The 20,499-nt window shown below is 31.5% G+C and overlaps 2 protein-coding genes across 6 annotated transcripts; one reads left to right on the top strand and one right to left on the bottom strand.

The window, feature by feature from the left end:
- Positions 1-2,062: 2,062 nt before the first annotated feature.
- On the top strand, positions 2,063-4,913 carry LOC110670603 (WAT1-related protein At1g25270-like). Its single transcript, XM_058133239.1, has 7 exons — positions 2,063-2,259; positions 2,421-2,483; positions 3,047-3,163; positions 3,274-3,520; positions 3,934-4,092; positions 4,220-4,371; positions 4,694-4,913. The coding sequence occupies exons 1-7, from the start codon at positions 2,066-2,068 to the stop codon at positions 4,911-4,913; spliced, it is 1,152 nt and encodes a 383-aa protein (XP_057989222.1). The 5' UTR covers positions 2,063-2,065.
- A 7,531-nt stretch (positions 4,914-12,444) lies between these two features.
- On the bottom strand, positions 12,445-18,589 carry LOC110670641 (putative disease resistance RPP13-like protein 1). Of its 5 annotated transcripts, none has more exons than XM_058135054.1 (4): positions 14,140-18,589; positions 13,752-14,031; positions 13,035-13,121; positions 12,445-12,926 (listed from the first exon to the last, which is right to left on the bottom strand). In XM_058135054.1, exon 1 carries the CDS (start codon positions 18,381-18,383, stop codon positions 14,169-14,171), a length of 4,215 nt encoding a protein of 1,404 aa, XP_057991037.1. In that variant the 5' UTR covers positions 18,384-18,589; the 3' UTR covers positions 12,445-12,926; positions 13,035-13,121; positions 13,752-14,031; positions 14,140-14,168. The 5 variants fall into 5 exon arrangements, with proteins under 5 accessions (XP_057991037.1, XP_057991038.1, XP_057991035.1 ...); XM_058135055.1 differs by having other exon boundaries at positions 13,035-13,254; positions 13,972-14,031; XM_058135052.1 differs by having other exon boundaries at positions 13,972-14,031.
- Positions 18,590-20,499: the final 1,910 nt, after the last annotated feature.

Genomic DNA, 20,499 nt, shown 5'->3' with positions numbered 1-20,499 from the left:
AATTTCCTATTATAATTTATAATTTTACTTAAGAGGGTTAGTAAATACAAGTATTTTATTTTAGGTTAGTTTTCCTCGTCCTGTCATCTTCTTCTAGACCTTTCATCTTCTCCTCGACTCTATTTTGTTCTTCTTCGGGTGGCCACTAGTAATAGTTATTTGCGTTTTTTTTAATAACTTCAAGATTTACATCCATTTAAATCTATTCTTGTTGATAGATATTGAGTGTATTTGATTTTTCCTTAATGAGTATTTGTAATATTATCTCTTTCTTATAGAGTTGTTCCTCTTAATTAAGAAATGTTTTTGGATGAATTATTTTCTTTGTTGTACAAGAGTACAATACGAATTGTAGATAGATTCATATTTTGAGGTTATCTGATGGGATTCTTAAAAAGATCATGAAGTCAAATAGTAATTGTAGATTGCCATCGAGTGGAGTGTGTGTTGGCCGTTGCTTGGTTAAACTAAATGCTCTATCAACATATCAGAACCTACAAATTAAGTTATTTTTTTATTTTTTTTATATAAATAATTAAATTTACTTATGCAAAATTATAGCCATATTTATATTCTATCTTTAATTAAAGAAATATTTTTTATTAAAAAATATTTTATTTTAGGTGAAACATATAATTTCTCTCATGTAAATTTCGTTTTTTGAAACTAGTAAGTTAATTATGAAACTTGAATCTTTATAAAAAAAAATTAAATGCAATTTCGTTCATGAATAGTGATATATTAATTATTTCATAAATAGAAAGCCAATATTAATGACTTAAAAAATAGAAAATACAGCAATTAGGTATTAAGAAAATAATGAAAAATTAATATCCTAACATAATTAAGATTGGCCGCATTGTTATCCTTTCAATTCATATAGAAATTTACTTAGTTATGATAAATATGATGAATTTGGCTATGATAGTTGCTAGACATGATGAATTTGAACTCTGCTGATTCTTAAGTATATATATGGCCTTTCTTCTTCACTTCCACCACAATACAAGTTTCATTTTTTCTTAGTGGGAGAGTGAAGGGAGTGGTATTTGAATATAACTCTGTCAATTGAGTGATATAACTTCAATCACTAATAAAATCAGATTAGGCAAGTTCAAGTTCCATCTCGCTTGTAGAGAAGTTTATATCTTGTAAGTTATATATATATATAACTCCTGAAGTTATGATTTTTTAAATGATAAAGATTGTTTTGAACATTGATAATTCATTTGTACATTTTTTTGTCTTAAAGAATTTCTGATGAATTTATTGAAAAACATAGAAAAAAATTCCAATCAAATAGCTTCTATTCCCACATATATGTGTTGGTCTTGTTTACTCTTTTCAGCTAAGTAAAATAAAAAGGATTAGAAACACAAATCATCTGACATTAAAGCATTACAAAGATTAAACCTAAACAGCAATCATAACCAGTGTAAGATCACTAGAGCATGCAATGAAAAAGAGGGAGAGAGAGATATTAATTTTTAAAATTTTCATTATTTAGTCATATGGGGTGGTGACCCATTGAAAAGTGATTGAATCTTGCACTCAGCTTTTAGCATAAAAGAACTGACACTAATAACTTAGATTTCTTTGCCCTTTTTCTGTAATTTTATAGTTGCCAATCATAGGATATCAGAAGAATTTAATGCTTAAAATAACAATGGGTGGGTGTGTTCTTCCACTAAGAAGCGACGATGCTTATGATACTTTGTAATCTTACCCTAGCTATCACCTTTCAAATGTAAAATAAGGCCTAAAGATCCTTTACAGGTGCTGGGTATAAACCTTACCACAAGAACAAAGATCGAGTCTTAATGGATATCTAGACAACAGTAATGCAATTTCAAACTGCTGCTTTTTCTTGCTTCTGCAAGAAACCAGAAGCTATTTATAGACATCTTCTATCTTCTTCTGCAATAGTTATATAACAAGTACCCTTTTGGTTTTCTTGTTCTGCTGATTTATGTTTTTTTTTTCCCCCTTCTCATTTCTTGTAATTTTTTTTTTTTTGAGATAGGGTGATTAATCCTTTTTGGGTATTGAGAGAGCTGTGATAAGAATGAGGTATATTAGTAAAGTTCAAAATGAGTTGAAGCCTGTGATGCTAATGGTTTTGATCCAATTTTCATATGTTGGAATGAATATTTTCTACAAATTGGCTGCAAATGATGGGATGAACTTGAGGGTGCTTGTTGCTTATCGCTGGTTTTTTAGCACAGCTTTTGTTGCTCCTCTTGCTTTCATCTTTGAAAGGTATATATATTTTTTCTTGTTTCATTAATTAATTTTTTTATGTTCTCTGCCAAATTTTAATAGGTTTTTTTTTTTTTTATTTACAAAAAAGAGAAAACATTCCTTATTTGTTTTCAATTGATTGTATTCTAATTTATGAAAGTTTGGCTTGATATGCATAGGAAGAAAAGGCCAAAATTCACATGGATGATACTTGTCCAAGCTTTTCTTAGTGGGTTATTTGGGTAAGATATATGAATATATACGTATTTTACAGGTAAATTATATGTATAGTACCTCTCAATTTAGGATATATAATAGTAAAATATATAAATTTTAATTTGTAATATAAAATTTTAAAATTTTTAATTTAAATAATAAAAAATTCATTGTGACATTTCATAGTCGGTTTATAGGTTATTTTTACAATTAACTTTTCTCTGGTTTCTCTCATGTTCTTTCTCTATCTATAATTTTGATCATCCAAATTACATATATCGATATTTCAATAATTCAGAACTTATTTAACAAAATCTACTAGTGCATAGAAATATATATTTTTTTAACTTAATAAATATCACGTCAGTGTGAATAATTTAAAAAAAATCAGTTACCAAATTTCATGTGGTTTACGTTACTCAAATTAAAGATAAGAGTTTGTAATACAAATTGATATTTAAATATTTTACTATTACATACCCTTCAAAGTACTATATATATAATTTGCCCATATTTTACGCCATTTATAAAATAGGAGAGCTTTCTCATATAACCCTTTATTTTCTATATCTTCTGGTTTGATTATTAGGGCAACGCTGGCTCAGAACTTGTACGTGGAAAGCCTGGTCTTGACCTCTGCAACATTTGCTACTGCTGCAACCAACCTTATCCCTGCTATAACATTAATCCTGGCAACCTCTTTTGGGTATATATTTATTTATTTATTTTCCCTTTTGATGAAACACAGAAGAACCATTTCTTTTATATATATATATTGCAGAAAGTTCTGTAATGGTTGCTAATTTTTCATTTCAGGTTAGAGAAATTGAGATTGAGGACAACAGTAGGGAAGGCCAAGGTATTCGGATTGTCAATAGGAATAGGTGGAGCTATGCTTTTAACTTTCTACAAAGGTGTAGAAATTAAAATTTGGTCTACAAATGTTCATCTTTTGAAACACAGTCATCAGATTCAGGCAAGCCACTTTACTGGGAATTATATTCTTGGTTCTGCCATGGCATTGGGTAGCTGCCTCTCTTTTGCATTATGGTTGATACTTCAGGTCAGTTTAGAAAAGATGCTAATTAAATTTCTGCCATTGCTATAATTGCTTAATCATTCTATCTCAATTTTTTTTTAAGAATCTTATATCTTTTTAATTTTAAGCATGTCAATACTCAATTTAAAAATTTTAAGTTTGTAGGTGAGAGTCATATTAAAACGTGAATAAATACAGACTTACTTTATCTTATGCTGAAATATTTAATTAATAAATTGGATGATCAAAACTTGAATGACATAAAAACTTAAGCTTATAGGTAGTCTCAAGAATAATTTTATATATCTGGCACGATAATAGTTAACCCTAGCTATATTATCTTCAGTATACTTGCATAATTTTTATTTATTTTTAAAATATTTGATTTTTTTTAATTTGGTTTAATTAGATAATTGTTTTTAATGTTGTGGGAGCAGACTAAAATAAGCAAGGAATACCCATGTCCTTATTCAAGCACAGCATTAATGTCCCTAATGGGATCAATCCAATGTGTTACTTTGGCCCTATGCTTGGAGAGAAATTGGAGCCAATGGAAGCTGGGATGGAATATTAGGCTCCTTACAGTTGCTTATTCGGTATGACAAATTAAAATGATAAATTATTATTGTATAAAATTTTACTTTTTTATTAAAAATAAATAAAATGCTAGAAAATATTAAAAATGAAATTGGTAAATATATGAGAAATATTCCTTGTTTGCAGGGGATTGTGTCTTCTGGGTTGGTTGTGATCCTTATTGCTTGGTGTGTGACCAAGAGAGGCCCAGTGTTCGTGGCTAGTTTTAACCCTCTGTCACTTGTTCTCGTAGCCATTTCAGGGTCTTTGTTGCTAGAAGAACAACTGCACCTGGGAAGGTATGAACATTAATGAATACAACAGCAAATACTGGTTTTTACTGCTAAAATCAACAGTATTTACAACTAAATGTTTACAATAATGCTATTACAATCCTCAGTGGCATCGAAGTCATTTTCAAAGTTGAGGCTTCTAGCTCAAGTCCCAATTGGTTAATTACAGCTAATGCAGCTCTAATGTTATATTTTATTATTTTCGTCTTTTATAATTGGCTTCAATTAGGACTCGAATTTGAAACCTTACAGTTTTAAGATAACTTTAATATCACAAAGTTAGAGCTGATTGATATTTTTTATTGTGTTTTTGCTTGCAAGGGAACAGCATACTAGGGGCAGCATTAGTAGTGTGTGGACTGTACTTGTTACTATGGGGTCAAAGCAAGGAGTTGAAGGAAAAAGCTCAACTAATTCCAACAACAAATGGTTCCCCAAGAACTGAATCGGTTGAGGCTGTTGCTGAAGGTGATCCTCCAGCATTAAATGCTTCTTTTACCCATGAAGAAGCCTCTTTGTCAAAGGAGCGGAAGAATGAACAAAAATAATTAAGTTTAAAGAAAACATGGGAGATTACTGAAATACAAGAGTATAAAAAGAAGAGAAGAAAATATTTATATAGAAGCATAAGATAGGATAATTAATGTGTAGAAAATAATTAGCTAGCATACCTTAGGGTAGAAAGTTAAAATATAAATAAATAAATAAAAGTTTAGTTTTCAAAGCATAATTTTTTTTAACGGAATTTGATTATTTAATACATTTATTCTGAATCTAAAATTTCACAAAATTTTAATTTAATTATTTTTTATTAATTTTTATATTTACAATAAAAAAAAATTAAACTAATTTTTTTAAATAAACAGAAATTAAATATATAATTTTGTGCGAATTTAATTAAATTCTTTTTTATATACAATTTATTTCAATAGAGTATAGAATTTATATGAATTGTGTTATTCATAATTGATAGAAATTGAATTAATTAAATTCAAAATTGACGTTGAAACGAATCGATTAAAATTAGATTAATTAAAATTGATTTCAAATGAAATTAAAATTGATTAGTTTGGATTAATTAATGAATAAATACTTTAATTTTAATTTCTTATGAATTTTCAACTAGTTTTAAAATCGATTCGACTGAACCCATATTTATAATCGATTGAGACTAAATGTTATTTTTCTTATTTCTCCTTAAAGTTTAGACAGTTGATAGATATATAAATTAGTGGCTACCTAATTAAAACCTTGCGTTGAGTTGCAGACAAAAGCTGATGCTCTGTTAAAACAAGAAAATGGAATTAATTGGTTATAGAATTGATAATATTTTTATTTGGAATTGACATCAATTGTTAGTTTCTTTTCAACTTACTATGGCTTTGTTAAATTAAATTGGATTTATTTGTAAAGGGGTTGAGGCTATAATTTTTTTTTAATTGAAAAATAAAAGCTATCTGAGTTTAAAGTCTAATAAATAATAATGCAAAATCATTTATCTAACAATTCAAGTCTTAACTTACTCAATTAACTTTCACTCAAACAGTTTATTTAGGAGCAAGTTTTAGAAGATATAAGATAGACTTTTAAAATATTATATTTGTTTGATATGAAAATTTTTTAAAAGAGGTAACGTTTTCGAAAGTTTCAAAATCGAAAGTTTCAAAACCTCATTTTTTCAAATTCACCCACCTTACATTTTATTATTTTACCTTATCTTACTTTATAAAATCTTCATTCACTCCGTCGAAATACACCATAAATCAATGATTAACTCAAATTATTCATTTAGTGATTAACCCTGCGACGTGGGACTTTTTTTAACTAGTGGGGCGTTACAATTTAGATGTAGTGCACCTGGGCTGGGAGCTATGTGTCCTTGTAATTGCGTAGTTCAAGCTTTTATTCATCAAATTCTTCATAAACTTCTCAACATTAGTATAAACTTACTGTGATATAAAAAAGAAATAAAGCAAAAAACACTCCAATATATTAAACAGAAAGAACAGCAAGGTTACCCTTCGTAAGAGCATAGATGAGGATGCATCACTGAGCTTTTGAGATTAGAAGCTTGCAATCAGCTCATTAAAGGCAACCAGGATCAATGGACAAGCTCCTTGCTTGATTTTCAAATTGTCTATAACTGATTCTTAATTAAAATAAATGTTCAAGTGTCCCTTTGATAATATCATGAAAGTGGAAGCATTTTCCTTTTATCATCATCTTCAGTGAATCCCACCCAAATCTACAGAAGTCCTCATCTTACTTTCTATCATTTCTTTGTGATGACATACTGAAATCAGCATTAGCACGAGTATACAAGACAGCCCATTGAAACCCATTTATTGCATTCCAATAAAAGAGCTAGGAAGTCACAGTTTTCAATACCTGAAAGGAAGCAGCTATATATGAAATTATGTTTCAGAGAGGAAGGGAAGATGATTCTTCCATAGTTACATTTGTTCCCAAGAAGCTGAAACTTCCTGATCATGTATTTAGCAATAACATGGATTGTCACAAACTGATCAATATATGAGTTAATCAGAACAACTGAAAAATACCCCCAGTAGAATCAAACAGTTTACACAATATTAGAGGCAACAACATTTTCCTCTGCCATTATATTGTGCTCAAATGGAAAATCATGTGCAGTAACACATTAACACATTGTTTAATTGGTAGAATTCAATTCAGTTATGTTAACGGAGGCCAAGAATTCACATGTTTGGAATTATTATTCTTAAATCAGCAGAATTCAATTAAATTCGAGTATTTGAAATAATTGAAAGGTGAATTGAATTTAAGTAATTTAAATTATCTTTTTTATTTTTTAGAATGGCCACACCATCACTACTAAATATATGCATACTCAGCTTGATTTTCAATTTTTGCGAAATGCCCATCACTCAACAGAGTTTCCAAACGGCAGAAGCTAATTCCATTGCAGAGGGTAAAACTGAATGAGAAAGAGAACTAAAAGCTAAAAATTTGGAAAGGAACGGACTTTAATTTTCTAAACATGAAATTGCATTATATTTGAATCGGCACGAATAATGGAGGAAGGAGACAAGCAAGCAGGTTGAAGTTTCCTGGATGATAGTGAAGTTTTCATAGAAATAAACAAAAATAAATAAAAAAAGTTGAAACCAAATTATAATTAAATAAATGGGACATATAATTATACAATCATTTAAGAAAAAGTAATTGGTGATTGTTTTATTTTAAATGGTTTAAAATGTTTACTCTTTCTATTTTTTTATTTAAATTTTTTTATTCAAAATTATCCATCACATTTAAAAAAATAAAGAAGTATTTTTACATATAAGGACTAAATTGAAATTTTACATATTGTGATGGATGACTGTTTGGATGGGCCCAGGAGGGGCTGTGTGATGTGCTTGAGTTGTGGATATATGGATTGTGAATATAGAAGTGTGTTTTGAGCCCTTTTTGCAGGTTGGGTAGGTCCTAGGTGTAGGGGAGACTCTGCCAGATTTTCGGCACGACTTAGGACGTATTTGGTCTTTTTCTTAGTTTGTATTGAGTCAAATTTATTAAATGATTGTAATAAAATTGTCAGGTGAGCAGGGACAGCCTTCTTCCTCCGCCCAGCCGCCACAGTGATCGTTGTTAAGTCTGTGAGTAAAATGTTAATTTTAATTGTAATTTCGATATTATTATATGTTTAAGCATGCCCATGCATCACTTATATGTATGTATCTATGTAGTTAAACTCTAGGCACGTTTTATGTTGCATTCACAACTGTTAAAGTGCCATGGATGTTGTTGTGGAAATTTGGAGCAGTGTGCGTGCGTTGGCGTGCGTGTGATGTGATGTGGACTATGGATAGGACGGGTAGACACGGCATGAGATCTTTGCTGGGACCCCGATTTGGTTATTTAAGTGGAAGTCCGAGCTGAGTTCTTCGCTGGCACAGGTTGGATTAAGAAAGCTGTATAGGGGATCAGCTCCCATATATTATGATTGATATTACTGGGTGTGTGAGTGCTCCAAATTACCTTTTGATGTTATGATGTGAAATTATTGCTGTTGTTGTATTTCACTCTACAGGGTGCATTAGTTTTAGATAGTTATAGAGATTATGGTTAAAATTGATATTTTACTATCTGAGTCGAACGCTCACTCCTATTCAATATTTTTCCAAGCCACAGGAGGATATTTTTGATGTTAACCTGCTTTTCTCCCTCGCAGGTCGTCTATTCATGTTTGTGTAATTCTATAAACTTCTAGAATTTTCCGCATGTGTTAGAAATATTTATTCAATTTGGGTCTGTAATATAACTATCATGTTGGACCTGTAATATTATTATTATATGCATGTTTGATAGACTGGATGAGGAAGCTGAGCTCCCATTTATCTTTATGTTGATATGAGTATGTGGAGGGTGAGCTGAGCTTCCCAATTGATTATTTATTGTGTTTACAGGTCGGGTGAGTCAAAAACTCCCCGTTAAAAGGTCCATTTTATGGCCGGACTCTGTCTAATTGAATTCTTGAAATTGGGCCCAAATGGGCCTTAGAGTTGGGTTAATAAATAGTTAGGCTTACTACGGGCCTCGGGGGCTTTAGGCTGGCCCAGGTACTAGTGCCGGTCTGGCCCATAGATTGGGTCGTGACATTGCATGTCACATTAATCATATATTTTAATCAATCGAGTGTTTAATTGAGTCAATTAAATCAAATTAATTATGTGTAATGTCACACTAATTATATACATTTGAGTCAATTGCAAAAATTATAATTTAATTGAATATATATTTGAGTCAATTGAATCAATTTGAATTTATGACATGTCACATTGATTATATATATTTAAGTTAATTATGAAAATTACCATTTACTGACTCAATTAAATATATATTTAAATCAATTGAATTAATTTGAGTATGTAATATGTCACTTCAATCATTTATTTTAGTCAATTGAATTTTTAATTGAGTTAATTGAATCAATTGATTGTGTGTAATATCACATTGATCATATATATTTGAGTCAATTATAACAATTATCATTTAATTGATTCAATTGAATATATATTTAAATCAATTGAACCATTTTGAGTATATGACATATCACATTGATTATATACTTTAGTCAATTGAACATTTAATTGAGTAAATTGAATGAACTGATTGTATACAATATCACATTAATCATATATATTTTAGGTTAATTATGACAATAATCATTTAAATAATTCAATGAAATATATATTTTAGTTAATTAAATCAATTGAGTATGTGACATGTTATATTGATCATATATTTTAGTTAATTGAATTAATTGAGTATGTAACATGTTACGTTAATTTTATATTTTTGTCAATTGAGCCCTTAATTGAGTAAATTGAATCAATTGATTATGTAATATGTCACATTATGTCAATTGACCATATATATTTTGAGTCAATTGAATCAATTAACTATAAATATTTTGAGTCAATTGTGACGATTATTATTTAAATGATTCAATTGAATATATAATTTAGTTAATTGAATCAATTGAGTATGCGACATGTCATAGTATATCACATTATTTATATATATTTGAATCAACTATAACAATTATCATTTAAATGATTCAATTGAATATATATTTCAATTAATTAAATCAATTAAATATATGACATGTTAAATTGATCATATATTTTAGTGAATTAATCCTTTAATTGATTCAATTAAGTAAAAATATATAATTTATTTATATGAATTTTTTTTAAATAAGTTAATTGAATTTATTTGAAATTGTAATATTAATTAATTATTTATTATTATATATATACATTAATCTAATCAATTTATATTGTTAGTTTAATTAAGTTAATTTAATTAATTTAAATTTAGATTGATCATTTGTTTAATTATAATAAAGTAATATATATTGTACTTTTTTAATATTAATTTACACATTAAAATAAAAATAAATAAATAAAAATATATTACTTATTTTTATTTTTAAATTTTTTTAATTTATATAAATAACTTTTTATTTTTTTTCTAAATGTGTACGTAAACCCAGTTTAAAAAAGAAAGATAATAAAAAAAAGAGGAGGGAGAGAAAGTAAATGAAACTTTTAATTTGTATTGAAATTTATAATTATAATAAATACAACAGACATAATTTTAAATTTAAATTTTAAATCTTTACATTCTCTCATAAAAACAGTCTAAAATATATTTTAATAAAATAAATTAATTTTTATACATAAAATAACTTTATTATCTCTATTGTTTCACATTTTTAGTAATCCTTTTGTTGTTGCTTAGCGAAGCAGCCAAGCAAATAAGTTGAAGCTTCTTGATCGATGAATTCATTGATTAGTGAAGTCTTCAAAGAAATTAACAAATATAAATGGAGAATTTGGAATCAAATTAATTGAATGCGACGTATAAATGTACAGCTATTATAATAGTTGAAAAACAAAAGCAACTGTTGATATATTATTTTATTTTAAATGGATTAAAATTTTTATATTATTTCAATTATTTTTAATTTTTAATTTTTTAAGCATGATATTGCATTATATATGTGAATCGATATGAATATTGAAGGAAGCAGCCAAGCAAATAGGTAGAAATATTAATATTTATTTATAATTAATTTTGTCTTTGGAAGTGTGTTCATATTAATCATATAATTAAATATTGAAAGTTTATTATATATTACTTTTTAAAGTATTTTGTAATTTTAATATCTTAAAACTTTACTTATTATATTATTTTTAGTATGGCACTTACTACTTATGAATACTTATTTTATATATATATATATATATCCTTTGATCATTACAAAGTAAATGGAGAAATAACAAAATACCTAATAATTAAAAGGACTATATTACATATTTAATTAATGAATATGTTTATGCCTTTTATGTCTAATTATACTTCATATTTGACTTTAATAATATATATTTATTAAAATTTAAAATAAAATTATTTTTTATTAAAATATTTGTTAAATAATTAATTCATATAATTTTTATAATTATTCGCACGTAGCGCGAGAATTGGACTAATAGATTATATAGACGTAGATATGAATCACATATTATAATTATAATTTATGATTATAGATGTATATTAATTGTATTTAAATTTTTATGTCAAGTATTAAGATATTAAAAAAATCACATATTAATTAATGATAATAATAGGACTAATGAATTATATATATAATAAAAAAATTATTCTAAAAAGTCACATATTAATTAATAGTAATACTATAAAGTGTTTGGTATAAGGTTAATAAAAAGTAATTATTACTTTTATAATTTTTAACTACTCATTAATATTATTTGAAATTTAAAAAAATTAAATTAATTTTTTATCTTATTAATATTTATACCATTTTAAGGGATGAAATGTTAACTTTAAGAGATTAAATTAATAATTACCTTCTTAGAAAGTTAAAACTCATAAGGGTAGTATATAACCATTGATTTTTTAACTTTCTACTAAATACATCATAAGGCTAATAAATTTTATTTAATTTATACATATTAATTATTATTAATAATAAAAATATTAAATATTAAAAAATAAAAAGTCACATATTAAATAGTAATAATAATAAAATATAGGTAAATTTGCCAATAGAAAAAAGTCTAATAAAGTGTCACTTGTCATGTAAAAATGGACTTATTTTGAATACAAACTTTTTTATATTTATATAAATATAGATTAATAATTATAAAATTAATTTTGTATTTTGGTCAGTTTAAAACATAATGAAAATTTAATGAAAGACTTCTTTTTAATAAACAGAAACTAAATATAAAGATTTTTAATTTAACTTTTTAAGTAGTAACACTTTATTTGTAATTTTAATTTAATCTCATAAGAAAATATTAGTTCTTTTTTTTTTTCCTTTTATATTAAGAAAATAGTAATCCATTTATTTTAAGAAATTAAGGATGGAATTTCATTTATATTTGGATTCTTTTTTCAAAAATCCAAACCCCAACTGAGGCCCAGGCCAGATCTTGCTATGTAGCAACCACTGTCCACAAGAAATGTCCAAATCCAAGACTGCTGGGCTTGAACCAGTGTAGGATATTGCAACAGTGAAAGATAATAACCATCTTAACAAAAAACACTTCAAGCTTCTAGGCAAGAAGTGAAATTAGAATTACAACATTGTCACCATTTCTTCCACTGAAATTTGTTCCAATCATGAAGCTCCAATAATCAGTCCCTTAAACTAGTTTGGAAGCTTAATGAAGGAATGAAAATTTTAGAATAAAGAGAACACAAAATAGAGAACAGCAAGGCTACTCTTCATACGTGCATAGCTGAGGATGCATTATTGATCTTTTGTTGAGACTAGAAGATTACAATCTGCGCATAAAACACAGCCAGGATCATTGGAAAAAGCTACTTTCTTGATTTTCAAGATGGCTATGCCTGAATCTCATTTTAAATAACTCTTCAAATGTCCCTTTGATAATATTATGAAATTGGAAGCATTCTCCTATTAGCATTTTCAATGAATCCCACCCTGCTCTGATGAAGTCTTGAGCTCACTTTCTACCATTTCTCTGCGATGACATACTAAAATCAGCATCGTCACCAGTATACAAGAAAACACATTGAAAACCATTTATTGCAATTCAAAAGAGGAGTTAGGAAGCCACAGTTTTAAATACCTGAAAGGAAGCAGCTATATGAGAAATTCTGATTCAGGGAGGAAGGGAAGATGATTCTTCCATTTGTTTCCAAGAAGCTGAAATTCCCTGATCAAACAGTTAGAAATAATATGGATTATCACAAATGAATTTCAGTTGGAAGAAAATTGATCTTTTCCTTTGCTTTTGTGATTTGAATATTGATCTCTGTATACATTTGACAGCAGCGCTGGCTCATATGCTGAAAATTTGTATGTACAGAAAAAATTTCATTGGAGAACCAAATAATTGAATAGTAGACGAGTTAAAAAGAACAAACTGAAAAATACCTCCAGCACAATCAAGCAGCTTACACATTATCAGAGGCAGTAACATCTTCCTTCACATTATAATGTACTCAAAAGCAAAATCATGTTTGGTAACAGAGTTTAAAACAAATCACGTTGTAGAATTCAATTCAATTCTGTCAAGAGTCCATGAATTCACATTTATGGAATTATTGTTCTTATAATAATAAAATTCAATTAAATTTGAGCGTTTGAAATTATTGAAAGGTGAATTGAAGTTATGTAATTTAAATTATCTTTTTGGTTTTAAAGAATGGCCACACCATCGCCACTAAGTGAATGTTTACTCACTTTGACTTTCAATTGTTGAAAAATGCATACCACTCAACAGAGTTTCCAAACATGAAAGTTAAGCAAATAGAATTGGACTCTTTTAGGAATTGATGCTCACATTTGGACTTGCAATTTTGGAGTAAGATGGGCTGGAAAACCAGGATAGACTACAAAATGCAAACCAGAACAACTTGCTTCATCTAGAAAACCAATAGCGCCTAAATCAAATTTAGGCAAAAGTTTCAGGCAGCATAATTTTTACAAGAAACGGGACATTCACTCTCGAGAAGCATGCAAATGATCCTACAATAACAAATTACAAAATAAGTTGCAAATACCTGATTGATGGAATGCTGCAGATACAAAATTCCTTGTTTGTCCCAACTCACAACAGAAGTCTGGATATTGGAAATAATCAGGAATGATCATGCATTGCAGAATTTTCAGAATAAGTAGGAATACATATTTATTTCTGTGAAGCATTATAAGTACTGCAGGAATATTACCTGATTGTTGGGGTACTGCAGAGCCTTAATTAATTTATCCGGATACGGGGGATATGAGAAATAATAGGCCAGTAATCTCCTCCTCTATCTTTTAAGCAACGGTCTTGCAGTAGAGGACAGCAGGAAACAGATAGTTCTTCCAGTGTAGCAGGGAAGCCCTCATCTGGGATGGAATGGAGTTCCCAGCATAACTGAATATCTAATTCTTGAAGAGAGATGAGCTTTTGGATACCCCTGGATATAGATTTCAGATTCTTGAATTTAGAGATTCTGAGGTCAGTTAGAGATGTGGGAAGCAGTAAGCCATCATCATCTGGAAAGGAAACCATATCTCTAGTTGAACCCGAGTCATGGATGGTCAATTTTTTAAAAGAAGCGAGTCTGTGGAGTCCCCATTCTGGCATTGGTTGCTTCAGATTCAAGCATTCATAGATCGAAAGTTCAGATAGGTTTGGAGGTAAACACCCTTCTGTTAAGGACTCCATACCTCTGCAATATGATACCTTCAGAGATCTAAGGGAAGTGAGGTGCTGCATGTGATTGGGTAGAGACCTCAAATTTTTGCATCCATAAATCTGAAAAGAAACAAGCATTGGGTTGGGCAATCCCATTTTTGGGAACAATTCTAATTGATGACAGGTGGATATTTGTAAATATTGGAGGCACTGTAGGTTTTGCATATGACTGGAGAGAGACCTCAATCTTTCACAATCACAAATTTGTAAAGAGTTAAGAGTAGGGATGTGCAATTCCATCCCTGGAAATGACTCTAATTGAGGACAATTCCAAATTTGTAATATTGTGAGATGAGAAAGCCCATAATATAGGGAGTTTAATGATTGTGTCGTCCAATTGCGAATATTAAGAGTCTTAAGGGAATCAGGATACTTGCCATTCAGAGAGGACCTGAGAGATTTACATTCATAGATATACAATTCCTCTAGATGAGACATCTCGCTACTGTAATTACAGTGACCCACATTTCCCTCGGGCAATGACTCCAAAGAACCACACCTTCCGATTATAAGGCGTATCAAGTTGTGTGGCAAACCCCTTGCTGGGAAGGAGACTAAACTTCCACATGAGCTGATTCTCAAATCATTGAGAGACTTAAGGTTGCTCAGCCCACTGGACAACTCCTTCAGATTAGGACACTTGTATACCTCCAAAACTTCAAGATTGCAAGGCAAAAGCCCTTCCTCTCCATTTACCAATGACACAAGCTGATTACATTCAACAATTTCCAAACGCTTTAGACTAGTAAGATAGTCTAAATTGGTTCCATCAGCCCACAAGTATCTCAGCTCATCACAACTCCAAATCTCCAAAACTTCGAGTGACCCCAAGGTCTTTGTAAGGGCTTCATCCAATCTCACCAACCCTGACACACCTTCAATTTTTAAGGTAGTGAGAGAGGTGGCATTAGACACACTCCTGAGCACACTCTCTTGACATCTACTGATAGAGAGTGTTAGAAGAGATGGAAGTACTTTTGGTAAATCAACTAACAGCTGGCAATCACAAATATCAACTTTTTCCAAGGAAGGAAGGAAAGATGGCAATTTTCCAACCAACTTGGGGCAATATACTATTCGAAGCTCACGTAACTTAGGAAATTTTGCCACAGAATCCTCACACAGACCATTAGACCATGACCATAGCTCCCACTGATACATATGACTAATCTCTAGTGTCTCCAAACAAGAAAAGCATGAATCATCGTTGTAAAACTCAACACCTACTTCTTTCACTGCACTCAATCCTTCTATGCTCAACTTTTTTAATGACTTCAATTGTCCGAGTGGTGGCAATAATTTGATTTGACAACAATTGGTCAGCTCCACCTCCACCATGCTAGAGAATGAAGGCTCTCCAAGCCACGATGGGAATTCCTTTCCACCAAATGAACTAATTGAGAGGCTTGACAGACATTGATGTGGCCGTAATGAGTTGAGAACTTGTTCTTCATCACTTGAATTCCCAAAACCAGAGGAAAATTCATCGTCATCAACCCAATCCAAGTTTAATTCAGTGATACCAGGCTTATCCTTCAAATTGGCAAAATCTGCATCTTCAATATCTAACACATTCTTCAAACTTGTAATATGAAGTTGCCCTTGTAGATTCAGTTTCTTCAACTCTGTTATTCGTCCATTGATTGTCCCCACCACAAACTTAGTCAACGTGCAAAGACTAGTCAAATTACCGATATGTGGTGGCATATCTTGCAACTCCAATGTGCCGATAATATCAAGATGCCGCAAGTTGAGTAAATTGCAGATGCCTCTTGGTAACTCAATAAGCTCAAAACAATCACGCAACTTCAATGTCTGTAAGTTGAGAAGTTTATCCACAGATTCAGGCAACCTTTTGATTTTAGTACGCGACAAGTCAAGGTAGCGTAAGTGCTTTAAGGCACCAATTGAATCCGGCAACTCCACAATCTCATAATGAGTTAGAGATAGCACCCTTAAGCATTTTAATTTTGGCACCAAATCATGCATCACATTACTAGATAAATAGTATCTAGGAGTGAAGTACTGCTCATTAGTGTAACTCAATGATAAAAATGTCCGCAAGCTTTTCATTCCATAAAAGCTTTCAAATCTTTGAAAAGTATTTCGGCCATGAGGAATAAATGACGAATGTCGAATCTTTGCATATAATTTTGCACTCTCCAACTTATCAACCAAATGCAAACATGTTCCTCTACTAACAAAGCGAGCTAAATCATGAATTAAGTCATGCATTATATATTTCGATTTATTATCATTAGATTGTTGAAAAAATGATCTTGATAATAAATCATCAAAATATTTATGACCCAAACCTTCACAATCCTTCATTTCCTTCTGGTCATAAAAGAAACCCTCAGCCATCCATAATAAAGCCAATTCATCCTTGTCAACTTCATAATTCTTTGGAAATATTGCGCAATAAGCAAAACACTGCTTCAAATGAGGTGGAAGATGAAGATAGCTCAACCTTAAGGCTGGAAGAATATTGCTTTTGTTGTTTGGTAATTCCCATATCTCACTGCTCAACAATTCCTTCCACACATTAGGATTTGGTTTACCCCTTAAGATGCCTCCAAGAGCTTTTGCTGCCAAAGGTAATCCTCCACATCTTTTGACAATTTCCTCACCCATTTCTTTCAGCTCCAAGTGCTCCTTAAAACTAGTTGCTCCCAAAGCATGTTGGGCAAACACGTTGAAGCACTCATCATACGATAGTTCCTTTAGAGGATAAGCTGGAGTAGTACCCATCATCAATGAAACCTCCAAACTGCGAGTTGTGACGATAATTCTGCTTTGAGGCGTCGCTGCTTCAAAAGGACTCCGAAACACAGTCCATTGCTCATAGTTCTCAGTCCAGACGTCATCCAGAACAACTAAAAACTTTTGTTTAAGCAACTTTTGCTTCAATTTTACCTGGAGTGAATCCAAATCTTCATCATCACCACTATCTCCCATTTGAAGAAGAACTGTTTTGGTGACCCTGAAAACATCAAAATCTTCACCAACAGAAACCCAGGCTTTCAAATCAAACTCCAATGTGGCATCATTGTAGACAAGCTGAGCTAGAGTTGTCTTGCCGAGGCCACCCATCCCAATTATAGGAATCACAGAGACCTCCGCATCATTTGTCTCAGCATTCAACAATTTCAGCATCGCCTTCTTATCTTCCTCCCTACCATAAACCTTCGCTTCATTGACCAAAGAGGTTGAGGGCGGTCTTTCCGTCACATGGCTGACCCTCCTTCTAGTATACTCTGCTAAACGGAGTTCATCTTTTTGCTTTATGATCTCATCTAATCTAGCACCAGCTTTCTCTATCTTAGCAACCATCTCAGCATTAAACTTAACAGTATTTAGATTTACATTCACCCCATTACACATGATAGAGAAACAATTTTGCACCTTATTATTTGTACGAACAGATTTGTCTTCCAAGTTGTGTCGCTGAACCTCCGTGGCAAGTTCATCAATGATATCCTCCAGGTCGTAAGCCAAGTCTCTGAGATCGCTTAACCAGATCTCCACCAATCGATTTGCCGTCTGCTTCTCTTCTGCATCTTCAAGCACCGCATGAATTCTCTTGAGCATCTTCTCCCACTTCTTGAGTTGAGTCAAGACTTGCCCTTGGCCTATATATTTCATAAAGTCAATGGAGTTCAACCTGTGGAGGAGCCCCTGAAAGCAAACGGAGAGGATAGAGCCTCCAACAGCAGTCACAATATCCATTGCAAAGAGTGAGTAATGAGAGGAGAAGCTATGAACTGAAGATTGAAAGAAAGAGTTTACAACGGAAGGTATTGAAGATTGAAAGAAGTAAAAGCTTTGAGAAGGTCCTCTGAGTCTGAGACAGAGGAACAAGAAGGGAAGGATTAAGGAAAGTACCAAGTGGTCCGCCTGATTTTGTAGAAAGAAGAAAATAATAATTTGTTCGTGTTTGAACTTGAATCACCATCAGTCCATTTCCTGATAGGTCCGAACTAGTTCCAACAAAAGGCCCAGATTATGTTTTTATGGAAAGTTATATATTATAATTATATTTAATTATTAATATGTCATATTAATTTAATTATTGACTTAAATGTAATAAAAATTAAGAGAGAGTTATTATGTAACACCCCTGATTTTTTATATATTATTATTGGGCTTCGTGTAGGTATCCTCAATTCGCGAAAATTCGACAGTTGTCCGGATCTGTGAATTTCCGCTGCATGCACCAACTACCGGAAAAGTCTCCGAATTGGATCGAGGTTTTGGCTACCCCACCATTGTTAGGCATCCCGAGCGCGTTCCCGAAGTCGGAATCGGCAAAGGTAAACCCGAACCTTTCTTTTTCGTAATTTTCTAGTGCTTAAATAGGATTGAAAATCCATAAAATATTCGTGGTAGCTTAGAAAATTACGATTCTTTTTGCAATAGCTTAGTAATATTTCTAAGGACCGCGGGGCAGAGTTTTATAATTTTTAGAGCTTATTTGAGCAGTTTTTGCAAAAATGATCAATTATAAGGACTAAATTAAAATTTTACATATTGTGATGAATGATTGATTTGATGGGCCCAGGAGGGGCTGTGTGATATGATTGAACTATTGATATATGGATTGTGAGTATAAAAGTGTGTTTTGAACCCTTTTGCAGGTTGGGTAGGTCCTAGGTATAGGGAGACTCACGGATTTTCTACGACTTAGGACGTAATTGGTCTTTTCTTTGTTTGTATTGAGTCGATTGTATTAAATAAATGTAATATGATTGTCGTGAGCCGATGACCTTCTTCCTCCGCCCACCACACGGTAATTTGTCGTCAAGTGCGTGAGTAAAATATTAATTTTAATTATAATTTCGATATTATTATATGTTCAAGATGCCCATGCATCACTTATATGCATATATTTATGTAGTTAAACTCTAGGCACGATTTATGTTGCATTCATAATCATAATGTGCCATGAGTGTTGTTGTGGTAATTTGGAGCGGTGCGTGCGTGCGCGTGTGATGTGGTGTGGACTATGGATAGGACGGTAGTCACGCTTGAGTTCTTCACTGGGACCCGCCTTCGAGGGGTAGTCACGGCTTGAGTTCTTCACTGGGACCCTCGATTTGGTTTATTAAGCGAAAGTCCCGCTTGAGTTCTTCACGGCACCAGTTGGATCTAAGAGAGTCAGATAGGGATCAACTCCCAATATATTATGATTGATGCTACAGGTGCGTGAGTGCTCCAAATTACCTTTTGATGCTATGATGTGAATATGATGTTGATGTTGCATTTCACGCTACAGGTGCATTAGTTACAGATAGTTATAGAGATTATGGTTAAAATTGATATTTTACTCTCTCAGTCGAACGCTCACTCTGCTCAAAAATTTTTACAGCCACAGGAGGATATTTTTTGAGGTTAACTCGCTTTCTCTCGCAGTCGATTACTACTGCTTTGTATAAACTTGTTAAATCTTAGAATTTCCGCATGTGTTAGAAATGTTTATTTGATTTGGGTGCAGAAACTAAATTATTATTTTTGGACCAGAAACTTAAATGTGCTATGCATGTTTGATGGATTGGATGAGGGAGCTGAGCTCCCAATTATTTTATGTTGATGAGTATGTGGAGGGTGAGCTTAGCTCCCCAATTGACTATATATTGAGTTTAAAGGTCGGGTGAGTCGAAAACTCCCGTTGGAAAGTCCATTTATGGCGGACTGTCCGCTTGTTTTCTTGAATTTGGGCCCAATGGGCCTTAGAATTGGGTAAATGAACAGCTTAAGGCTTACTACGGCCTCTGGGGCTTTAGGTGGCCTGTGTCCTAGTCTTGGTCCGCCCATAGGTTGGGTCGTGACAAATGTGGTATCGAGC

The sequence above is a fragment of the Hevea brasiliensis genome, chromosome 14 (genome assembly GCF_030052815.1).
Source record: "Hevea brasiliensis isolate MT/VB/25A 57/8 chromosome 14, ASM3005281v1, whole genome shotgun sequence".
Classification (NCBI taxonomy): Eukaryota; Viridiplantae; Streptophyta; class Magnoliopsida; order Malpighiales; family Euphorbiaceae; genus Hevea; species Hevea brasiliensis.
Note: the sequence above shows the minus strand (reverse complement) of the source record. Positions and strands in the feature narration are given on the sequence as shown.

Bases quoted from the DNA above. Each gene is read 5' to 3' on its own strand.
- LOC110670603 (XM_058133239.1), top strand. From the start codon at position 2,066: ATGAGGTATATTAGTAAAGTTCAAAATGAGTTGAAGCCTGTGATGCTA. The intron at 2,260-2,420 runs GTATATATATTT...TGATATGCATAG, and splicing joins CTTGCTTTCATCTTTGAAAG to GAAGAAAAGGCCAAAATTCA. The intron at 4,372-4,693 runs GTATGAACATTA...GCAAGGGAACAG, and splicing joins GAACAACTGCACCTGGGAAG to CATACTAGGGGCAGCATTAG.
- LOC110670641 (XM_058135051.1), bottom strand. From the start codon at position 18,383: ATGGATATTGTGACTGCTGTTGGAGGCTCTATCCTCTCCGTTTGCTTT.